Here is a 17,002-nt window from a genome sequence, read left to right as displayed (position 1 = left end):
TCCTGAGGTCCCTTCCAACCCTGACATTCTATGATGTTTTACAACGTTTCTGAAGTTTTAATAATGTACACAATATTTAATTCTTAACTACTGTGCCTTTATTTCAGTGAAGTTTTTGGTTTGTGAATGAACTGGAAATAAACAGCAATGAGTTACTAATGCACTAATGAGCACAGCCTGTTGTGAATCAGTTTAGTTGAGTATCTTGCTCACACAAAGTTATCAGCTGTCATTTTCTTGGGTGATGGAGACTGAGCAAGACTATAGCATGAATGAGAGATACTGTTTGATAAATAAACAATACTAGCACTGATGTATGTTTGTTGTGTTCACAGCCATGCAAGTTTCTTTTAGATGCTGTTTTTGCTAAAGGAATGACTGTGCGTCAGTCAAAAGAGGAGCTACTTCCTCAACTCAGGGAGCAATGTGGCTTAGATCTGACGATTGACAGGTAAAAAACATACAGTCAAGATTAAAACTGGTGGATTAAATACAACAAAGAGTGCCCCTGTTTCTGTTCCTCAGAAGCCAAGAGGACCTGCTATAAATATTTTGTTTCTCCTTTATGGGAGAAAGTATTAATATAATCAGTCGCAGCTGTTTTTTTAGTGGATTTTTTGGAGATGGTTGAAAGGTGATCAGTTGTTATGTTGTCTGAGCCAAACTGTGAATATAAAAGATTAATTTGTGATAAATTTCTAGCCTTCGTTCCATCTGGAAAGATTGAGGGAGTGCTGCTTAAATGGAAATACCTTTTTTTTTTAAAATGGCTTACCACTGCAATCTATAAGTTCAGATCTGTTTACACTTCTATCCTGTCATGGTATTTATTGTTGGGAATGTTAAAGGTAACAGTACCTCTCTAAAAGCTGAAAAGGGAAGAAAAGAAACATTTCACAATAAAAAAGACTCGTCTCTGAGAGATACAGTCCAAACATTTCTGTGTAGCAGTAGACAAATGCTGATCTGTGGCATTGCTCTGACATGTTGCCTCTTCTGATTTTCCATACACTTTAAATTCTTGCCTCAGGGCTGGAGAAGATCTGCAAAATGGAGCCACATGAGTCAGACACCCACCCTCTAAGTGTGTGTCCTCTTTTTTTTAAAGAAGAAAAAATGTTTTTAGTGGGGGAGAAGCTGAGAGTAGAGCTTGGGGGAGAATAACACCACTAATTTATTTCCCATTCCTGCTTAAGAAGCCATTCTTCCCTCCCACTGTCCCTTTCCTTCTGTACCCCATGGATTGGCCAGATACAGTCGTAGTCCCATATTCTCTTGAGCATGTATACTCCCACTAATAAATACAATCCTTTCTAGAGCTTGCCAGTGTATGGCAGCTTTGCAATGTCTCCTTGTCAGCACTAGGTTTCAAAAGCCATAATTGAAACCTCTCTGAATAACCCACCTACAAATGAGAGAGATTAATATTTCAGTATTGTCAGAAAATAGAAATATGATGATTCATCTCAGAATTATTTGGTATGCCTGGTTTAATTTAGGCTCACTTATTCTCACATACAAGAGTCATGCATAAAGACCTAAATAACATACAAAGCGTACTCCTGTATTTTGTATCTACATGAGATTTCACAGTGTATTTAATTATGAACTTAATAAACTTTCTATTTCCCCTTTTTAAGAATTTTGCAATTCATAGCAGATCACCAGTTATACAATATTTAAACTGCTTTTAGAATATGCGGTAGATACACGATAGTTCTGCTGAGCGCTTCACATGTCTGATAGCTGGAGGGCATACATCAAGCAGCTTATTTTTAGCCACAAAATAAACAGTTTTCCCTAAGACCAGCTTGCTGGCTAAAAGTAGAATTATGTTCTACATAGATCATTGGTCTCCAAGCCAGCAATTTCAGTGTCCTCTCGGAAATCTAATAGCTGAAGATTGCCGTATTGGGTATGTTGTAGAGGAAAGTGCTTAAGCTCTTAGCTGAAGGAGATACTGTCTCTAGCAACCAGCTCCAGTGGCCATGAATGACAGCATTGATATGCTTAAGGGTCCAGATTTCCATGCAGCCACTTGAAGGTGTGATGGTATACTGTTAATTTTATAGGATCTCCAAATTGAAATTTTGAGAAGCAAGAAAAGTTATATTTACCAGTAAAGAGAGGTGAAGCTTGGTCATAATTGAAAATCTTGGGCCTCTTGCAGGAGTGAAGATCCTGTGTGTGGCTGGAAGCAGAGTAGGGGTGGTTTGTGCAACCTCTGTGTGTTAAAGGTAGCATCTGTATTGTTGTCAGGAGATGTGATTGCAGCATAGGCATACCCATGCTATCTCGATCATGAATAGCAATGAAGCCACAGGAGTAGGAATAACATAATAGACTAGCCACACAGGGTCCCTGGATACATACTTGGGCAGTTAGCCTGTGCTGCTGTGGCTTCATTTACCTTTTTAGCAAACTAGCTCATTCAAAGCTAGCTTAAGTATGTTGCAGTCCTGCCTCCCAATTGAAGTGTAAACATACTCTTAAATGTCATGGATTTTGTGACACCTTTCTCCAGGGCTCAAAAAAAAAAAATTGTCATTGAATCCATTGCCATTGTAAGTTGGTATCAGTGAACAAAAGCTTACTGTTTTCTTAAACATATTTATAGGTTTCGCCTACGAAAGAAAACCTGGAAGAATCCAGGCACTGTATTTCTGGATTATCATGTCTATGAGGAAGATATTAATATTTCAAGCAACTGGGAGGTCTTCTTAGAAATACTTGACGGTAATAACAATGCATTATGAGAAAAAGTTAGATCCCTAACATTTTGGAATTAAAATGCACATTGAAATTGTATCAAAATTGGTTTATTGAATTATTTTAGGTTCACTGCATTCTACATTCTGTACTTTCCTGAAGCTAATTAAAACTGCACTTCAAGATTCTTTTTCAGTTTAGTTGTAGTGTATTTTCTAGACGTGAGAACTCAAATGTAAACTTAATGCAGCCTTCTGAATTGCACAAGAAAACTTACCAGCCCAGGCACAGTCTCCTTGCCTGCACATACCGTGATGATTAAAACAATTAATTATATTTTAATTGATTATCAAAAAATTATTTGCCCAAGAGACCAAAGGAGTAGAATTTAAGTGTGGGGAAGTAGATGAGGGCATTCAGATTATTTATTCAGACCAGTGGTGCTAGTGTAATCAAAATAGGATAATATAAATTGCAAAAGGGGGTGAGGTAGAGGGGAAGAAATAATAATAATAATAAAGTTAACCTGTTGCAGTGCCTGGCTTTAGTTTTGAAAAATACTAGAGAAGTTTTATTCATAGTTTCTTTGCAAACTTTGTTTGTGTGAGAGAGAGACATGTAGGTGTAATGATTGTAATTATGACTATATGTATTAGATGCTGAGAATGCAGCAGTGCCTACACTTGAGGTTGCAGAAGTGTTTCCATTCTAAGTGGTAACTCTCAGTTCATCTTGATCATCTTGATTGATTGGTCTCATATAGATTGCTCCAATCACAACATATCTTCCATTCTTCTCTTATCCTGGCCTTCCTTCTCTATGTGTCCATGTCTTTCCACGATAAAATCTTCCCACCTTTTTGGAGGTCAGCCGTTTTCCGTTCCCTTGGGTACCACTTGGCAACAGAAGTAGTTCGTTTGTCAGTGAGCCTCGCTAATTCCCAGCCCATTGCATTTTACAGTTCCTGCTTTCAACAATGTCCTACACTCCACTGTATCTGATCATGTCATTGGGGACTCGGTCACAGACTGAGATCCCCAGAATTCTTCTTTCTGTCACGCTCTCTCTGTGACAGACAGTTGTTGCTCCACTATCTTCATCAGTGCCCATGTTTTGCTGCCATACAACATTGCTGGCAATACTGTTGAGTTGCAGTGATTGGCGTGTGTTGCCTTGTTGATTTTTCCCTTGGAGAAAATCCTCAATAAAATTGAATGTGCACGCCACCCAGCTTTCTTTCTTTGCATGAGTTCACCTTCCTGATCATGGTGCATGTTAATTTTTTGGCTCAAATAGACATTGTTCAACTTCTTCTATTTGTTCTCCCTTGACTATTATTTGGGTTTTTGGCAAGGCATTGGACTGCATACATTTTGTTTTAGAGCAGTTCTTTTTCAGTCCGACTTGGCTGCTTTTCGTGTCGAGGTCTTGCAGCATTTTCTATAGTTTGATAGTGTTTTCAGCAATCAACATAATATTGTCTGTGAATCTACGGTGGTTTAGCTGCTCTCCATTGATGCTGATTCCACCTTTTCCAGTTCATCCGCCTCATTACCATTTTGAGGCAGGCTGTGAAGAGTTTCAGTGAAACCGCATCTCCTTGCTTCACACCTTTTTTGACTGGGATGCGAAGGGGACTGTTGAACAGAGTTATATCCATAGGGCAGTCAGAGTTTGCTTCCTTTAGTAGTTTGATGCAGAGCAGGGCATCAATACAAACTACAAGAGCTTTCAGCACTACATAGATCTCTACTCTGTCAAATGCTTTTTCATAGTCAGCGAAGGCAATGCATAAAGCAAATCTCTATTCCCTTGAGCACTCCAATAGCTGATTTAGAGTGAAGATCTAGTCCAATGTGCTGAAATTCCTTTGAATATCTGCCTGCTTTCTTCGGTGCTGCTCATTCAGACTCTGTGAGAGTCAGTTTGTTGTTTTGGTGAATAGCTTGTAGACATGTGAGAGCAGTCATATGGGTCAGTAGTTCTTTAGATCTTCACAGTCGTCCTTCTTGTACAGCAAAATGGTGTTGGACTATTTCCAGCTCGATGTATATTCTGCATTTCTAAGTAGTGGCTAAACCTCTGAGCAAGGGTTTTTCAGAGGTCTTCTCCTCCAGGTCTTTATCATTTCAATTGTCAGTCTGTCTTTTCCTGGAGCTTTTCTTTCCTTCATTTGGTAAACTGCATGTCAGACTTCGCTGCCAAGGACCGGGAGTGCGTGCTCGTTGGTCTGTTGATGTGTTCGTAGTGGGATGTTTGTTTGAGGTGCAAACGGTTCGGTGTAGAAATCTTTGCAGACAGCTTCTATTCATGTTCTGTCAATAACTGCTCTTCCATCTTTGTTCTTCAGCGGCGTTATTTTTGATGTGTATAGCATCAGTTTCCAGTTGCATTTCTTTGAGGCTTCTGCAATCTTCAGCTGTCTTTAAGAGCCTTTCATTTTGGTATTTTTCAAAGTCTTCCTTTTAGTTGTTGTCTTATCAGCTTTCAGATTAGCCGAGAAAGAGACCGAAAAGAGCCAGGAGAAGGATCTCGGAGGAAACAATGAACTTGCTAGAGAAGAGGAAGAATATAAAATGAAATGATGGCAACAAACTCCCTCCTCCTGCAAATTTTCAGTTGCTTATATTTTTTCTAATCTTTACAAATTGTAGCCAAAAAAATTGTTTGTTTTTCAGTTAGGGAGCAAATTTTTGATAGTTTGAGCCAAAACTTTTTAAGCATTTTCAGATCCAAGAATGAGGGGGAAAATCCCCACTCTTTAGCCATTATAAAATACTGACTTTTTGAACAGCTCTGTCAATGGTAGAAACCTGAAATTTGATAAGCAGATGGTTGCCATTGTACCATTTTGGGAGCTGGTGAAAGTTATTTTGTCAGAGTTACAGAGCTTTTAAAAAGTGCTTTGCATATGCATATTGGATTTTGTAATGCAACCTCTTAATAGCCTGCCAGTATTCGTTCTTTATACAATCAGTTCTAGGAAGGCGAGTAGACAGTGCTATGTTTTCTCTAAGATACTTTCCATTGCCTTAGAAAGGAGTGTGGACTCCAAAAATATTCTAATTCCTTTCATATGATGTAGAGATTCACACTCAAACTAGTTTCTGTTTACATCAGAACAAGACATTATAATGGATCATAATATTAAGATCATTCCATTCTTTTCTTGTATGCTTTTGGTCAGTGGTGAAATATTTAAGAGTTTTTATTTACAGTGTTATAATTTGACTTCAGAATTAGTAACCCTTTGAAATGAAAAGGGAAAGTTCACATCTCTCACAGCTATTATTTTAGGATGTCTACAGGGGGTGCTCACAGACATTTTCATCACCTTTTTAAAGTTTTTTTTCACAACCATAAGAGGTAGAGGCTTAATTTAAAATTCTGGAGCACAGTATTGCAGCCTTCAAGAAAAGCATCAGTCTGTGAACTGTCTCAAATTGTTAACACTGGTCTACAATTTTTGAGAAGTCGTCTGCTTCAGAGATAAAATGTGATATTTATTATTTATTTTGATGTGCTGAATTCAAATATGACAATTAAAACAACTGATTGGCTACTGTTTCTAAGATATTTAAGTTTTTACATTTTATGTCTATGTATATTGTGTAGCTAGTAGAGTTTTAATCATAAATTGTAAACCTAGGTCTTTTCATGTGTTTATGGTTGCTTTACATGATAATATTTCACCTGTCCTGTTTATGGAACACATTAAAAATCAGCAAAAGGGTTATATAAATAAAATTTATTCTGAAACAAAAGGCAAACTATTATGTACATAGTTTAGTCCTATTCAGTGTCTACTCGGCGCTTCTTGGCTTGTCTCTTGTATTCATTAAATGGAGCATCTCTTGTCACTGTCCAGCAATAGTCTGCAAGCATTGATGGGCTCCATTTGCCCTGATAGCCTGCCAGGAGATTCCACTGCTGTAATCTGGAGCCCCACAGCTCTGCCTACTCTTGGGTAGTTCCAAATCCCTGACAAGGTCATTCAGTTCACCTTGTGTTATGAGGTGTGGTTCAGAGGAGGAGGATGGGAGAAAATGTGGGTCCTGTAACATTAATGGTTCAGGACCAGAAGTTTCATCCTCTTCCTCTTCCTCATGTGACTCAAGTGAGAGTGATTCTGGTGCATCAGGAACCAGCAGTCCTTCTCCGTGGGGTACTGGGCGTATAGCTGATGGAATGTTTGGATAATGCACAGTCCACTTTTTCTTCTTTGACACACCTTTCCCAACTGGAGGCACCATGCAGAAGTAACAATTGCTTGTATGATCTGTTGGCTCTCTGCAAATCATTGGCACTGCAAAAGGCATAGATTTCCTTTTCCTGTTCAACCACTGGCGAAGATTTGTTGCATAAGTGTTGCTGCATATGTGTGGGGCCCCCCTCTTGTCCTGATCTCCAATTTTGCAGCCAAAATAAAGATGATAGGCTTTCTTAACCATAGTGGTTATACAGTGCTTTTGGGATGCAAAAGTCACGTCATCACAAACATAGCAGAAGTTATCTGCACTGTTCACACAAGTATGAGGCATCTCTGCTCACTTTGGCTAAACAGAAATGTGTCCCTTTGCAAAATCAAACGCTGACAAATAAGAGAGCACGACACTGTATGATTTCTAGAGCTGATATAGGGCAATTTGTTCAGCAGAGTGATGTAAGCTTCCTTACGATTGCATCATCCATGACTTCTAGGAATAACATGATGCAATTCATATCATATATGATGCAATACCAGCTTCAGATTGCATCATTCATTGTTTTGCCTCAAAAGCAAGTACTGTCCAAACCCAGTCATAGATTTATTCATAGATCCAGTCAAAGAAGTATTTTAGTGATTTCTGGTTTAAATTGAGATCCCTTCCCTTTATAACTCACTTATCCTCCGCCATTGCCAAGTCAAGGGTCGTATATACCGACCCAATAGCATATCTTGAAAACTAGAGCCAATCAACAATTTTAAGCATCATTTTCGTTCTCAGTGACCCAGAATTAGTAAACTTGGACTACATTTGTTTCAGAAGCATTTTGGCTGTAGAGCAGTGTAATTGGACACAGTGGAATTTCTTAGTATTTTTCATGTTCTCTTTTTTAAAATATTGTGAAATTCCCTACAAAAAGGATTTCTATACTGAAGCACTCAGAGGTCAAGGTTGTCTGTCAGTGCAATCTGAACTTAATTTCCTTGTGTGTGTGCGCGCTTCCTCAATTGCCTTTTATTTAGGGCTGTCGATGAATCACAGTTTTAATGGTACTGTTAAAAAATAGAATATCAATTGAAATTACTAGATATTTTGGATGTTTTTCTATATTTTCAAATATATTGATTCCAGTTACATCATAGAATACAAAGCGTACACTACTCACTTCATATTTTTTATTAAATATTTGTACTGTAAAAAAAGTTTTTCAATTCACCTAATACAAGTACTGTCGTGCAGTCTCTTTACCGTGAAAGTGCAGCTTATAACTGTAGATTTAACTGCATTCAAAAATAAAACCAAACCTTTGAGCCTAGAGTTTCACTCAGTCCTATTTCTTGTTCATCCAATCGCTAAAACAAACAAGTTTGTTTACATTTATGAGAGATAATGCTGCCCACTTCTTATTTACGTCACCAGAAAGTGAGAACAGGTGTTCGTGTGGGACTTCAGTAGTCAGCATTGCAAAGTATTTACATGCCAGATATGCTAAATATTCATATGCCCCTTCATGCTTCGGCCACCATTCCAGAGGACATGCTTCCGTGCTGACAATGTTTGTTTTAAAAAAAAAATGCATTCATTAAATTTGTGACTGAACTCCTTGGGGGAGAATTGCATGTCTCCGGTTCCATTTTACCCACATTCTGCCATAAACTTCATGTGTTATAGTCGTCTCGGATGATGACTCAGTACATGTTGTTTGTTTTAAGAACACTTTTGCTGCAGCTTTGACAAAACTCTAAAAAGGTACCAATGTGAGATTTCTAAAGATAGCTACAACACTCAACCCAAGGTTTAAAAATCTGAACTGCCTTCCAAAATCTAAGAGGGACGAGGTGTGGAGCAAGCTTTCAGAAGTCTTAAAAGAGCAAGACTCCGATGAGGGAACTATAGAACCTGAACCACCAAAAAAGAAAATCAACCTTCTGCTGCTGGCATCTGACTCAGAGGATGAAAATGAACATGCATTGGTCCGCACTGCTTTGGGTTGTTATTGAGCACAACCTGACATCAGTATGGACGCCTGTCCTCTGGAATGGTGGTTGAAGCATGAAAGGACATATGAATCTTAGCACATCTCACACCTAAATATCTTGTGACACCAGCTGCAATGGTGCTATGCAAATGCCTGTTCTCACTTTCAGGTGACATTGTAAACAAGACACAGGCAGCATTGTCTCCTGGAATTGTAAACCAACTTGTTTGTCTGAGTAATTGGCTGAACAAGAAATAGGACTAAGTGGACTTGTAGGCTCTGTTTTACATTGTTTTATTTTTGAATGCAGTTAGTTTTTGTACATAATTCTAGGTTTGTAAGTTCAACTTTCATGATAGAGATTGCACTACAGTACTTGTATTAGATGAATTGAAAAATACTAATTTCTTCTGTTTTTTACAGTGCAAATATTTGTAATAAAAAATAAATATAAAGTGAGCACTGTACACTTTGTATTCTGGGTTACAATTGAAATCAATATATTTGAACATGTAGAAAACATCCAAAAATATTTAACTAAATGATATTGTATTGTTTAACAGTGCGACTAATTGCAATTTGTTTAATCACTTCACAGCTCTACTTTTATTATATGATCACATACAGTTTTTTCCCACCATTCCATTGCTTTATTGAGTTTAGGTGTTGGAAACCGAATGAGACAGAATTTTGTCATGAATTAATCTGTTGGTCTGAGGACCAGAACACCTCTGTCCCTTTCGCTGCAAAAGTTGTGTGGTCCAACCTTTTGCACAGACTAAAGGCTATATCTACACTACTACGATAAGTTGACCCATGCTATGCAATTTCAGCTACGTGAATAATGAAGCTGGAGTCGATGTACCTTAGGTAGAATTACCGTGGGGGCTACATCGCAGGGGGTCAATGGGAGAAACTCTCCCATCAACTTACCTTACTCTTCTCATCGGGGGTAGAGTATGGGGGTCGACCGGAGAGCAATCTGCTGTCGATTTGGCAGGTCTTCACTAGACCCACTAAATCAGATGTAGCCTTAGTTTGACCATGTTAAGTCACTGAACAGAGAGACAGAGTAAGTATCATTAAAATGAGTATGATACTTCATGATCTTCATGATGCTTTGAGGAAAAATTCATTAATGTTTTTTAAGGCACTTACATATTCTATTGATCAGTGCTGTAGAAAAGCCTGTACAGAGAAAATGTTATCCTGGTGAAAGGCTTGGATGGTATGCAGAGAATGAGGCAAGGGGTCACACATGGTGCCTAGAAAAGGAAATCTAGAACTGCTGTCTTGTTCAATGAGCACTGTCCATCCTGAGCACTAAACAAGGTTGGAGTCCTATGAAAAAAGTGTGTGTGTGTGTGTGTGTGTGTGTGTGTGTACACACACAAATGGGTGCAGAGAAAGTTATCCAGGCATATTTAACATGGCAATTTCCTGACTTTTAAGTGCTTCACTTTGCAACCTTTGATATTTTTGACCTTTTTGCATGGAATATATGTAGCTATAATGCACTCAGCAGACTCCCATGTTTGTGTGTGCATATAATATATGTTAAACTCCTCTTTGTAGATAGAATATTCCATCTCTTTTTGCAGGGGCAGAGAAGATGAAATCCATGTCACAGCTTGCTGTTCTGTCAAGACGATGGAGGCCATCAGAGATGAAGCTTGATTCCTTCCAGGAAGTAGTTCTGGAAAGCAGCAGTGTTGATGAATTAAAAGAGAAGGTGAATTGATTTTAGTAGTAAAATGTATTCAAGCATAATTTCAAAGTAAATTTAAGGTAAACCAAATTAAGGCCACTTTAATTCTGAATAACAGCATGAACACAGGGATTTAATGCAGTTCAATTGCAACGATTGCATCTTAGTTACAAATGGTTGATGAGCTGCAAGACTGTCTTGCATGTGGATACCAACTGAGATCCCAGTAATAGCAGAGGCTGCAGAGAAACCCTTTTCTTACCGTATATAACTCCTTGATGTTGTCTCACCGGGCAATGCCCTGGAACTACTCCATACGAAGCCAGTCAGAACTCTGGGGGAGCATTTCTCCTCTCTGAGCATACTGTCGCCAGGGCAAAAAGCTTACACAGCTTCAACCTTCCTGGATCTGACCTCAGAGCATTCAGCATCCCCTTCCACACTGTGCATGTCCTGCAGTGAGTCCACCCGGTTGGGGTTCCTGTGGAAGCCAGAGGGCCCTGCACCCAAACTCCACAGTCATATGTGACTCTCAGCCAGCCAGTAAAACAGAAGGTTTATTATTCAACAGGGACACAGTATAGAGCAGAACTTGTTAGCATAGAAATCAGTGACACTCAGCCAAGTCCATCTTAGGGAGTCCTGGGCCAGAAGCTCTGGACGACTACTCCTCCAGTCCCCCCAAGCAGATTGCCAGCTTGCTACTGCTCCTCCTTCTCTTTGTCTCGCTTCCCAGGCAAAGAATTACCTGGTCATCACCTGGTTGCATCCCCCTTCTGGATCTCAGGTTATGAAGGACACTGGTCATGGCATACATGCAGGCAGCTGGAGCAAAGGTCTCAGCCAAAGTCATACGCCCCTATTCTCACTACCGAGGTATTGGTACAGCACACAGGAAAACTGAGGCACACACAGTGTTCATGCAAAACAGTACAACTCACATAGGCTCACATACAACAAGGGAAAATCAGTTCAGTTTTCTCATGACTGAACACAAATTCATTGTCTTCATCTAACACTGAATGCATTGGCCTCCTTGTTAAGTGTGGTAGTTGGTCATGAGCATGTAATGCTTATGTGACAAGCTATGTACTGTCGTCTTGTGTGCTTCCAGGTACAAATCAAGTTACTGATATCATGAATCCCCTAATGACAATGGATCCTACCATCTCCAAGACTGCCTTTTTCATTTAGTGTCACAACATTTGTGGTTGGCTGCTCTTGCTGCATGCCTTCAGAGTTAATCTCTAGGGACCAGTTGGCAGCATGTTTTTTATGGCCTCATCTCTTGAATTTGTTCCCATCTGCACTATGCAAAAGCTTGAAGTTGACATTTAAAATGTGGTACAAGACAGATTTTCAGTCAGTCCTTTTATTTGAGCAGAAGTTTATTGGTGGATGGTGGGGATGATGTGATTCATCAGTTGTTTAGCTTTTGTCAGGTTGTTTTTGTTTTTTATTTGTATTGATATACACAGTAAGTTGTATAAATAACATGATTTGTAATATTGAGAACCAACGCTGCTTCAGTCAAAGTTGTAATATGAGGCGTGCAATCACTTTGCATTTTGGACCTCACATTAACTGTTTCTATTTTAATTTTTTCTATCTCCACCACTCTGTTGGAAATTTTGATATTATATAAGGGTCTCACAGAAGTGTCAGTTGTGACTCCTCTGTCATGTACTAACTTAATTGCACTAAAAAGCATCAGCTGTGTTCTTGGGATAACCACTGCTTAAAGAAAAATTGTGACATATGGGATGTTGATAAATTGAAATAGGTATCTTTTCCTGCAGTTTTGAATCCATTTTTGTATCATTGATGTGTCTGAATTTCTTACTGGCCTTTACAATTTCGCAAAGACTTACTGATGTTCATATGCTTCAGTGTATGATGGCATGAAACTGTTTACCTCACTGAAAAAAATTAATGTATTGAAAATGTGTGTTTTTACAGCTTAGTGAAATAAGTGGAATACCCTTGGAATATATAGAATTTGCTAAGGTAAGTAGTTTTATGTCAAAATTGTATATACTGATTTGGGGTGTATATATTGTTATGCTGTTTGGATGATTTATTCACTGAATAATTGCTTCTTTCCAGGGGAGAGGCACATTTCCCTGTGATATTTCAGTACTAGAGATCCACCAGGACTTGGACTGGAATCCTAAAGTGTCTGCATTGAATGTCTGGCCTCTCTACATTTGTGATGATGGTGCAGTAATATTTTATAGGTATATATTTTATTGTAGTATAATGATCAACAAATACTCTACGTATAAATAAGGTTCTAACAACCAACAGAAGCCTGAAAAACAGTTCATGCTGAAAATTCTGCTGTTTGTTTTGAAGAAGAAAAATGTCCACAATGGGAGTTGAAAATAGAAAATCAAGCTTAACTTTGATTGAGGCACTTCAGTTATAAATTTGTGTTAGTCTTTAACTTCTATTTTACTAATATGTGCTAAATAGTAAGCATTATGCTTGGAAATAAGTCTGGATTTCAGAAGTTTTGGCATTATCTTAATGTAGCCAGGATTTCACCCATTGTGTTGAATTATGTAGCATTTGCTTAATATTTTACAGTAAGCAGTTATGTAAATAAAGCAGATAATATCTTCTTGTTTTAGGGAATTTTTGCCATGACGTTTTTGAATTAACCTTACTATATAGTATATATTGACACTATGATAAACATGAAATTGGAAGCCATTCTAAGGGATCATGTAATAAATAGAAACTTTTTTTCCCTAGTTTTACTAGTTTGAAAAATCTTGACCTAACTGCTTATTCAGGGCCATTGTAACCTATCTGGCCAGCATCAGTGTTTTATGGGCACAACACAAGCATACCTTAAAACTGAATTATATTTTTGGTGAAATTGTTTTCCGTATTTTAAATGCCCAAAGGTTGAAACTGACTACTGTGCAGGGGGCCAGCACAAGGCATAAGCATCATCGAAGGCCTTAGAAAAGGGCTCTACAACTAATTCTTAAACTACTAGGCCATAGCAACTCCAGTTCTTGTTGTTCGTCTGTTTCTAGTTACTCTCTGCAACATGTGCTAATCAGATGGTCACCTAAAATATAGCCTCGCTTTTTCATCTGCCTGACACAAAGAAAACAAATATTAGACAATTCATTACTAAAATAACTTGAGGATGTTCTTTGGCCTTATAGTTTGGTTAGCTCAAAATGCAGTTTATTCTGTAGTCTGAAGTTACCTGGACAAAATTTTTGAATTAAGGGATAATATGAAGGCTGTGACATTATACAGAACAGTAAACAGGTTCCTATTTGGATATATTTTATCCTGAATAAATTAGATTTGGAACATGGGACTTCAGCCCACTCCTAAATTTTTTCATAAATTTGCGATCTGGGGATAGCAACAAGAAAAGAGGGAGGTGAGTAGTGTGGTGAACTTGAGGAAGAGCTAGGAATAAGAGCGGATGGGGTTTGTGTGTCCCGTGGAGCGGCTCGCTGGCATATTGTCAAAAGCTGCTGCTGGCTAAAGAATAGAGTGGCAGCTGAATAGGAGGAAGCTGTGTTGCCAGGCAGGGGTGGAGTGAAGAGGCGGTGTGGGCTTGATGAAGAGGAACTTTGAAGTGAACTTGGAAAACTGGCTTAGGGTACGTCTATACTGCCGCTGGATCGGCGGGTAGTCTTCGATGTATCGGGGATCGATTATCGCATCTCGTCTAAATGCGATAAATCGATCCGCGAACCAGCGCCCATATTCCACCTTGGCAAGAGGAGTAAGCAGAGTCAACGGGGGAGCCACTAGTGTAGCCCAGGCCTTTAGTATAAGGCTTGGTCTACACTACATGGGTCGACATAAGGCAGCTTGTCTGTCAGTGTCTACTTTACAGCCTTGCTCCTGGCCAATGTAAGTGCCCTAGTCCGCCTCCGTAAGAGGCATAGGGTTTATATCGGTGTAGTTAGGGTGACATAGTGTCTGTATATAGACTCCAAGTACGGCTCTCCCCACTGAAGACGAGAAGCCCCAGGTGGCGTCCCTCTTCTCCCAACTGGGAGTGATAAGGTGAGAAGCCTGGGGGGCAGCTGGGGTCCCAGCAGTGAGTTGCCCTCCCCCCTGTCCTTTTTCAGTCAGTGGAAGCGCTCCTGGTGAGGACGTGCACCGCTAACAGAAGGAGGGTAGTGTGGACATCAGCCAGTGCTGAATTACTGCAATAACTGCAAGGTAAACTAATATAGGTTGATTTAAGATTGTAGTGTAGACATGCTTGATGTTTCAACTTTCTAGGAATGCTACGGCTCTCTGATTTCTCCACACTGTTAAAGTGACATATTGCAACTAAAAGGTTCATTGAATTAAAGTTTAATTGTCTGCTTAGATAGTTGTAGAACAACTCCTTGACTTGAAAGCCCAGATACCTCTTTGCAAATTATATTCCCCCTTTCCTTCTCAATTTATTACCTCCGTATTTCTTTTTGTAGCCAATTTAGCAAAATTTTGGAGAAATCTAGCATCTTGTCGTTTAGTTCTTTCTCCTGTTTCCTTACATTGGGTCTGTAATGTTCAATTCTGAGTGTCTCAGAAAACACCATGCTTTGCACAGAGGAGACTTAAAAAGGAAAAAGATTAAAGACCTTAGAGCGAGAACCTGCGTTCTGAGATACTTTATCACGATTTACAGTATGAAAAGTCTAGCAGGCTCTTTTGATTCAATGAGACCCAGTCATTTGTATAACTTTTGTAATTTTACTATAGCTGATTTTTAAACTATTATTTTATTTTAGGGATAAAACTGAAGAGTTAATTGAATTGACAGATGAACAGAGAAATGAACTAATGAAAAAAGAAAGCAGCAGACTCCAGAAAACTGGACACCGCGTAACCTACTCCCCTCGTAAAGAAAAAGCACTAAAAATTTATCTGGATGGCGCCCCAAATAGAGAGTCGACTCAAGACTGACATTTACAATAGCATTTCCCTTGGGGAATTTTTTTGTTTTAAGTAATTAAAAAAAAAAAAAAGTTCACTACTACTGTGTAGTGCCATTACGGCAGGACACTCATTAGGTGTAAAGCAATGACACCAGCACTGATTGGGCTGCAGTTTACCAATCAGAAGCTCAGTGCCCAGTCGGGCCACTGTTTGACTTTGAATCATGTTGTGCACTATAGTCAAATGTACTGTAAAGCTAAAGGGATGTGCAAATAAACAAAAAATGAATAGAAAAAATGGGGAGGGGGAGGAAAATGAGTGGAAATGATTGAGGACAATGTGCACATAGTAGCTAGTAAAACTAGCATCAAACAGGATACTCATAGCTTAATAATAAAAGCTGTGCAAAGGCCATGAATGAATTCTTTTGTTTGTTTCAGTGATACACACATTACCTCATTGAAGGTTTGGAAGTAAATGTAACACATTGGCTTTTGGAAAGCAGCAAAAATGGGGTGAAGATGTAATGGAATTTTCAAAAGCCAGCTCTAAAAGTTGTCAGGTTTTAGAAGAATCCTTGGACTATTCTTCCTTAAAACAGGTACCTTTAGAAAGTTACCAGGAGGTCTTGGCTCATTTTGCTCAAGTATTGTAAGGTAACTCTTTTAAATAGCTTATGAAAGCAGAAGAGCAACTTTACTATATTGCATTCAATGTGTAAATAAAATCTCCCTGTCCAGTTAGCAGAACTATAGTTCAGTTACTTATCATAGTATTTCTTTTCACATATCAATATTCGTTGTGTACATTTGAAAGTATAGCTGCCTATTTAAATTTGTATTCATTTTATGTTTGGCAGTGCTGGGTACTTTAGGGTTGCATTTCCCTTTGTTAGTGAGTTTTTTGGTGGGTTTTTTTGGTTCTGCTACTTATTTTTGTACATTTTGTTTTTGAAGACTTCATTACAAGTTTGCATTTTCTAGTCCCATTGCAAGTCACACTTTAATTTTTCCTGGAGTTGATTCATAGTTATTTGTAGTTTAAACATTTTGGCAACCTCTAACACCTCACAGTATAAACTTGCTGGTAGTTCAGGTTGTGGTGCAGACTGATGCAGTCAACATGATTTCATTGCAAATCCTAGAAACAGCAGGTTTTTGCATCGCTACATCAATTGAGAACAAAAACTATGTAGAATTGGAAATATCAACTAATTTATAACAATCAATAAAAGGTTTTGGTAAACTTTTTCATGCCTGATGCTGTTTACAACAATGAACATGCCAATAAAACATTTGTTCATTCTGTTGTGTTGTTTTAATCATTAAACTTCCTTTGGTTTTTTTAACCTGGAAAGAAATTATAGAATTGCTTCATGTAAACCTATAGAATCACTTTTAAAATTCATATACTGCCTTCAAAGGTACAAATATGAAGAATCAAGGAGTGTTCATACAGAGTATTCTGGTCTAATGTACTTATGTT

At 38.5% G+C, this 17,002-nt stretch overlaps 1 protein-coding gene across 5 annotated transcripts in view; it reads left to right on the top strand.

Moving 5' to 3' along the window:
• USP47 (ubiquitin specific peptidase 47) overlaps positions 1-16,824 on the top strand; it is a 98,257-nt gene extending 81,433 nt beyond the window's left edge. For 4 of the 5 annotated variants that reach the window (XM_030560352.1, XM_030560350.1, XM_030560349.1 and 1 more), the window contains 6 exons: positions 336-451; positions 2,618-2,736; positions 10,497-10,627; positions 12,563-12,610; positions 12,710-12,840; positions 15,370-16,823. In XM_030560352.1, the coding sequence (XP_030416212.1) occupies positions 336-451; positions 2,618-2,736; positions 10,497-10,627; positions 12,563-12,610; positions 12,710-12,840; positions 15,370-15,544 (720 nt within the window). In that variant the 3' untranslated portion in view covers positions 15,545-16,823. Of the gene's footprint in view, positions 1-335; positions 452-2,617; positions 2,737-10,496; positions 10,628-12,562; positions 12,611-12,709; positions 12,841-15,369 lie in introns of all 5 variants that reach the window. The other variant, XM_030560353.1, reaches the window with a different exon arrangement.
• The last annotated feature ends 178 nt before the right edge of the window (positions 16,825-17,002 follow it).

Source organism: Gopherus evgoodei, chromosome 4, assembly GCF_007399415.2.
Source record: "Gopherus evgoodei ecotype Sinaloan lineage chromosome 4, rGopEvg1_v1.p, whole genome shotgun sequence".
Classification (NCBI taxonomy): Eukaryota; Metazoa; Chordata; order Testudines; family Testudinidae; genus Gopherus; species Gopherus evgoodei.
The sequence above is the reverse complement of the archived record's forward strand: the minus strand, read 5'-3'. Positions and strand labels throughout refer to the sequence as shown.